This window comes from Herpailurus yagouaroundi, unplaced genomic scaffold (genome assembly GCF_014898765.1).
Source record: "Herpailurus yagouaroundi ecotype Mexico unplaced genomic scaffold, PumYag 182, whole genome shotgun sequence".
NCBI classification, from domain to species: Eukaryota; Metazoa; Chordata; class Mammalia; order Carnivora; family Felidae; genus Herpailurus; species Herpailurus yagouaroundi.
In genome coordinates this window covers 588,994-596,353 of record NW_024412413.1, presented here as the reverse complement: position 1 = coordinate 596,353, position 7,360 = coordinate 588,994, and the positions used below count along the sequence as shown (strand labels likewise).

The 7,360-nt window shown below is 48.4% G+C and overlaps 1 protein-coding gene across 3 annotated transcripts in view; it reads left to right on the top strand.

Annotated features, from left to right (window-relative positions):
- Positions 1-7,360, top strand: part of MOV10L1 (Mov10 like RNA helicase 1) — a 34,744-nt gene that overhangs the window by 14,036 nt on the left and 13,348 nt on the right. For 2 of the 3 annotated variants that reach the window (XM_040490496.1, XM_040490498.1), the window contains 3 exons: positions 5,121-5,229; positions 5,696-5,874; positions 7,107-7,253. In XM_040490496.1, the coding sequence (XP_040346430.1) occupies positions 5,121-5,229; positions 5,696-5,874; positions 7,107-7,253 (435 nt within the window). The remainder of the gene's footprint in view (positions 1-5,120; positions 5,230-5,695; positions 5,875-7,106; positions 7,254-7,360) is intronic. The other variant, XM_040490497.1, reaches the window with a different exon arrangement.

Sequence of the window (7,360 nt, the reverse complement as noted above, 5' to 3'; positions counted from 1 at the left end):
TTTTTTTAATGTTTACTTTTGAGAGAGAGAGAGAGAGAGAGAGAGACCGAGCACCAGTGGGGGAGGGGCAGAGTGAGAGGGAGACACAGAATCCGAAGCAGGCTTCAGGCTCTGAGCTGTCAGCACAACGCCCGACGCGGGACTCGAACTCACGAGCTGTGAGATCATGACCTGAGCCGAAGTTGGACATCCAACCAACAGAGCCACCCAGGTGCCCCTAAAATTTTTTTTAATGTTTACTTTTGAAGGAGAGACAGAACACGAGTGGGGAGGGGCAGAGAGAGAGGGAGACACAGAATCCCAAGCAAGCTCCAGGCTCTGAGCCGTCAGCACAGAGCCCCCAGTGTGGGGCTCAAAACCACAAACCGTGAGATCATGACCTGAGCCGAAGTCAGACGCCCAACCGACTGAGCCACCCAGGCGCCTCAGGGGGATGTTTATAGAGCACCCCACCTGGAAAGAACTGAATACATACACTTTGTGTAGAGGTGGACACAGAACACGCACTACTGGTGACCTTATCTGGGGCCATAGAACAAGGCCACCAAATGCAAAAGGATGAAAGTGATACAAGATACGTTGTGTAACCGTGTGGACTCAAGTTAGAAATCAATAGCAGAGGGATCTCCAGAAAATCCCCAAATCTCAAGAAACCAAAAACACACTCATAGGCAACCCACTGATCCCAGAAGAAATCAGTAGATAAGCGAGTGTTTTTCCCAGTGTGAAAGTGACAGTACAGCACTTCCAACACTAAGGGGCCGCCAGAGCCCTCGTCAGGCAGATTTACAGTGCTGAGTGACCAGGCTTCAAGTCAGTGACCTCAGCTTCCTCCTCAGAAAACTAGAAAAATAAGAACAAATAAAATGCAAACTAAGCAAAAGAGAGAAAATGATAAACATTGGTACAGGAATCAGTGGAATAGGAAATAGAAGAAGGGTAGAGGAATCCATGAACCCAAAAGCTGGTTCTCAGAGAAGATCAATAAAATTGATAAACTTCAAAGACTGATGGGGGAAAAGCGTGAAGACACAGGTCACCAGAATCCGGGAGGAGACAGGTGACGTCACTGCGGGCTGCGGATTTTGAAGAAGATTGAGGAAGAGTCCTGGGGGACTCTTGACGTCTGACGTGTCAGCTGGCCTGGGGCCCAGGGTGTTTGATACCTAGTTCAGTCGTGTTTCTGGGTAGGATTGATGGTGGGTGGGGGCCGGGGGGGGTGGTAATCCCTCCTGGGAGGCCTGAATGGAGCAGGCAGGCCCGGAGGGACACCCCCTGCTCTACTGCCTCTAGTGGGAACATCGTCCTGTCCTGCCTTTGGACTCGGACCATCAGTTCTGTGTCTCCAGCGTGCCAGGGGCACACCCCGGACTTCTCAGCCTCTGTCAACACATGAGCCAGTTTCTTCTAAGAAATCTCTTTTTAGCTTATACATGTATGTCCTGTTGATTGTTTCTCTAGAGAACTCAGAGAGAGAGAACTCATATGCATATGTATGGGTGTGTATATGGAAGAGACCAGGAGAATGGTTCATCCCAGGAATGAGAAGCCGGTTTAACATTCCAAAGTCAGTCCGTGATATTCATCACGTTAACAGCCCAAAAAGGAAAAACCATCATCTCCATAGATACAGAAAAGGCATCTGACAAAACCCAACATCCATTCCTGATCAAAAGGCTTAGCAAACTAGAAATGGAAGGGAACTTCCTTTACCTACAAAAAACCCACACAGTGAGAGACCAAATGCACTTTTCCCATGAGGATCAAGACATGTCCACTCCTGCCACTAACATTCGACACTACAGGAGGTCGTAGACCAGTACTGCAGCAAGAAAAATAAAAGGCACCCGTATTGTGTGTAAAATCTGATGGACTCTGAAAAGAAGCTAGTGGAATTAGTAAGTGGGTAGCAAACTTGCAAGATACAAGGCCAGTATACAAAAATAAATTGTGTGTGTGTGTGTACACACACACACTAGCATTAAACACCCAGAATCAAATTTTTTAATACTATATAAGGTAGCATCCAAATGTTCTTAAACATTGGAGGTAAATGTGACAGAAGATGTGCAAGACTGTACCCCTGGAGTCCCCACAACACTGATGAGAGAAACTGTTCATGTATCAGAAACCCAAACCGGCCTCCAGACTCTGTGCCAGTCAGGTCCAAATCTCACCAGACATTTTTGTGGAAACCGACAAGCCAACTCCAAAGTCTGTATGGAAATGCACAAGGCCTAGAATTTTCAGAACAACTTTGGAAAAGAACACAAACTCGGAGAACTCACCCTGCCTGATCTGGAGACTTGTTGCAAAGTTACAACAATCAATACAGTGTGCCACTGGCATCAAGACAAACAAATGTATCCGTGGAACGGAATGGAATGCCTGGAAATAGACCGGGAATTTGGACAATTGACTGAATAGACGTGCAAAGGTGGTCAAAGTGGGGAAAGGATAACCTTTAACAAAAGGTGCCATGACAGTCGTGTCTGTGTACAGAGGTATGATACGTCACAGCCTGCACAAAGATTAACTCAAAACAGATCGTAGCCCTAAATGTAAAGCCTGAAACCATAAAATTTCTAGAAAAGCACGTGATAGAAAATCTTAATGTATTTAGGTAAGATAAAGAGTTTTTAGATAAGATGCTAAGAATGTGATCCATAAAGAAAAAATACTGATAAATTTGGACTCCAATGAAGTAAATTTTGCTGTTCAAAAGACCTGGTTAAAGACAATGAAAAGACAGATGACAAGACGGAAAATCTTTGCAAATCACATATCTGAGGAAAGACGTATTGAGAACAAAGAAGTGTGTACACTCAGTAATTGAAGAAATGCTCAACTTAAAACAACTACAAAGTGCCCAGCCAGCTTGTCGCCAGAGCATGAGGCTCTTAAAACTGAACCAAAGACGTGAACACATACTTCACCAAAGAATATACAGATCTTACTCCGCTTGCAGTGGAGTCACGTCTTGTTAAACTCAGCATAGGTTGAAAATGCCATAAGTTGACGGAGCAAACACCTAACCTACCAAACATCACAGCCTAGCCTGGTTTTCCTCAGACGCGCTCGTAACAGTGGGGCGGAATCCGCTAATGCAAAGCCTGTTGATGATAAAGCGAACACCTCGTGTAACGTACTGAGTGCTACACTCTCAGTGACAAACAGAATGGCTGTCTGGGTACAGGATGGTTGTTGACCTTGTGATCGTGGGCTGACCGGGGGCTGAAGCCGCCGCCCAGCAACACAGGAGGATCGTACCACACATACCGCTAGCCCAGGAAAAGATCCAAATTCAAAACTCCAAGTACAGTTTTTACAGAACGTGTACCACTCTCACACCATCACAAGACAAACCACTGTCAGGGACTGTCTGTATGCAAATGATAAGTCATGAAAAGATAACGTTAGTCCCTAGGGAGCACAGGTTAAAACACCGGGAACTCTGCTACGACACCGGTATTAAAATGGCAAAAACGGAATTAACGGGACCGACCACACTAAGGGTCGTGCGTGTGTGCAACAGCTGGAGCCCGGCACGGGCCGGTGGGGATGCAGAGTGGCACGGCCGCTTTCGAAGAGAATTCCTGAAGAAAGCTAGGCCTGCACTTGCCATACGGTCCAAGCGCTTCACTCGTGGCGCTGGCCCCGGCAACGCACGTGCGAGGAGTGACGCACAAGCGTTGACAACGGCGCTGTCAGTTATGGCCAACGCAGGACCAGCCCAGGGTCCGTTCCCATGCAAGTGGGTAGAGGAGTTGCGTGACGTTCTCCTGGCGCAGTGGTTCTCAGCAGTGAGAGGGGTGGCACAGGTGGGCCTCAGGACGGTTCGTCACACTGGAGAGATGTCAAAAAGTGCACGATCGAGGCTTCCGTGTACGAAGCATTCTAGGAACTGGAAGCGCTCTGTTGACAGCGGGGGACGTTTTATGAGCCCAGGAGTGTTTGTCGAATCGTGATAGTGTCGTGTGTACGTGTGACACGACTTGTCCATACTTGTCATGCCACTTTAGAGGCATACACCGCATGGGAAGGTAAATTGCTGTGTCCTTCTGGACAAAAATTTGGCAACATGTGTATAATTTCTAAGTGAAACTTTTACTTTTTAAATTTTTTTAGTGTTTGCATTTTGAGAGAGAGTAAGCGAGCGAACATGAGTGGGGGAGGGGCAGAGAGAGAGATGGAGACAGAATCCGAAGCAGGCTCCAGGCTGTGAGCTGTCAGCACAGAGCCCGGTGTGGGGCTTGAACCCATGTGCTGCAAGATCATGACCTGAGCTGAAGTCAGGCACTTAACTGACTCAGCCACCCAGGCGCCCCTCAGTGAAATTTTTAGTAACAATTTTCCTTGCAGGATTTGTCCTAGGAAAGTGATCCTGTGATGCAATCCTGTGATCAATGTGCCGAGCTGTGTGTTACAGCATTGTATGTAACAGGGGAAATTTGAAAACCAGTTCCCTCGGTCCAGGACAAACTCAGTTTATGTTTCAATTCACCCAGAACCGGTTCTTCTATAGGATTTGGAACACCACTGGTAGAGAAGCACCGCCAGCCGTTGGCGGTGCCTGAGAGGCGCGTGATGCTCAGAGTGAGTGCTAACCTGAGCTGTCCTTGGGAGGGCTTGTTTACTTTACATTGTAGAGAAAAGGGTTTTGCCTGAGGGGTTCCACAGGAGCAAGGGACCCCAGGACTTGCCTTCAGCCACTGCGGGATCTCCCTGGTAGGTGAGCAGGTGCAGCGGGGAGGATGCAGAAAAAAAATACACCTTAGATACATGTAACCCTTTGTTCTGGAGTCGCCATCACAGGATTTAGTCTGTTATATTTATTTTTGTACGGGGATTTAAAAAAACATACACCTTTTTGGCAGCTTTTTTATCAGATGCTGTGTATTTTTATTATGTTTTGAAACTACGTGACCTGTGATCCATGCAAAGACCTGTTAAGTAAATAAAACAAGTAGAATGGGGGATCCAGGCAAAAAGAAAAAAAAAAGAAATGAAAAAAGAAAAAAAAAAGTAGAACGTCAGCAGTGCTTATGTTCACTCTTCAAAGCTGTGTAAACAAACGCAAGGGTTTTTTTAAGGCTGTTTTTCTGCATGATTGTTTCTAGAATTGGAAATCCACGAAGGACCAAAGTAAACACGCAGCAAAGGAGAGGCAAGCTGGTGCCCAGGACGCACTGTGGCTGGCAGCCTTTGCCAGAAAGCCAGGTAACCCGGGTGCGTATTGCGAGGGGCTGCCTACGGGCCGACCCCTGGCACGTCCCGCTCCTGCAGAAGCGAGACGGGTCGGGAGGTGTGTGTGGTCTGACCACAAGCCAAAGCAACGAACGCTTGTCTCCACTGAAGACTGGGGACGTGAGGTTTCAGGTTAGGTCCTCGACCTGAGATGTGACGACGGGCTATTTTCGTTGACCTTTTCCAGAGTGCGTCTCCAACATGCTAGGTGATGCTGCACGTGTAAAGCAGAAAAATGAATTAAGTGGCCGGTGGTTTTGCCCTCGGCTAAGCTGATTTTCCCCACTCTGCCTGCCCGAGCTGAGGCTGTTAGAAAGAGCGCCTCAGCAGTGGGCTCTAAGGAGCCCCCCCCCCCCCCGCCTGGCTGGCAGTGTCCCGGCTGTCATGGTGGCCCGTACTGACCCGTGCTCCGGCTGTGCCTAACACCATTTCTCCACTCTGAATCCAGTAAATGAAGCCCAGATCCCCAAGGCGAGAGAAAAGGAATTTTTCAATCCCGTGCTCAATGAAAACCAGAAGTTAGCGGTTCGAAGAATTCTCAGTGGCGACTGCCGCCCGCTCCCGTACATTCTGTTTGGGCCTCCTGGAACCGGGAAGACAGTGACAATCATAGAGGCTGTTTTACAGGTAACCACAGGTGGTGACACGGCCACCAGTAAACTCGGCTCTACACTGGGCCTTCACGTCCTTGGGAAGTGCTAGCTCCTGCAGAGTCAGAAAGCGGGGACAGGCTCAAAAACCCGTTACTTCGCGTTTAGCTGAGTCTGTTCTGTATTGTTTATGGGAGCATGTAGGGTTTTCAAAGCTTATTTCATCGGTTTAGAAAGGACTCTGTTGCCCGCATATGTGAAATTTAAGGTACAAAAACAGGTGAACAGAAGGGAAGGGAAGCGAATATAATATAAAAACAGGGAGAGACTCTTAAATACAGAGAAAAAACGGGGTTGCTGGAGGGGTTGTGGGAGGGGGGATGGGCCAAATGGGCTAGGGGCATTAAGAAGAAAACTTGTTGGGATGAGCACTGGGTGTTATACGTAGGGGATGAGCCTCTGGAGTCTGCTCCTGAAATCATTATTGCACTATATGCTAACTAACTTGAATGTAAACAAATAGGTAAGTAAGCAAACAAATGAAACAAAATTTAAAAAATAAAGTGTAGCCTATCATGCCAGGCACTTAAAGATGGAAATTGTTCAGGTGGAAATAATGAATAAATAAACATATACGTATATGGAATGTAGAAAGGACTCTATTCTTAGAACGGTCAGTCGCTCTGGGGTGCCCAGCTGGCTCGGTCAGGGGAGCATACGACTCTTGGTGTTGGAGGTTGTGGGATGTCTGAGCCCCATGGTGGGGGTAGAGATTACTTAAAAAAAAAGAATCATCATTGACTCATCACATCATGAAATTTTCCTGCAGAAAATAAGTTCCCGTTACAGTAGCTCAGCCACCGTTCTGCAGAAGTTTCTGGTATTTCCATTATTTAAAAGTTGAATTGGTGGAGATCGCGTGTAGTATTTTTGTGTCATTCGGGATTCAGATTAGCAGGTGTGTGCTGAGTGTGCAGCTGGCACCGTACCGCGAGCCGTGCACACGAGAATAATCTGACGCTGTGTCTGCCTTGGGAGGGTAGCCTGGGGTCTGGGAGGACAGAGAACTCCCTCGCCTGCCCTCGTGTCTTGCTGGCATGTGCACCCGATGGGAAGAATCATCCCTGCGTGAGTCTGAGCCCACACGTGAGCCCACACGGCCAAACCCGCGTAGTGAGCTCGCGCACGTTGGCGTCAGCCTCCCGACCCGTGTCCGTACTTGGCAGGTTGACATTTACCACCTCTGTTTCTCCTGTGTCCTGGTTGAAGGTGCACCGCGCTCTGCCGGACAGTCGCATATTGGTGTGTGCGCCCTCCAACAGTGCAGCCGACCTCGTGTGTCTGCGACTACATGAGAGCCAGGTGCTGCGGCCGGGCGCCATGGTGCGGGTGAATGCCACCTGCAGGTTCGAGGAGGTGAGCTGTCCCCGCCTGCTGCCATGGAGGCCCTCCCACCCGCACCCAACTCGAAGTCCTTTCTCCTGCTGCTTCTGCGAGATGAGCATTTGCAGCTTATTAAATAG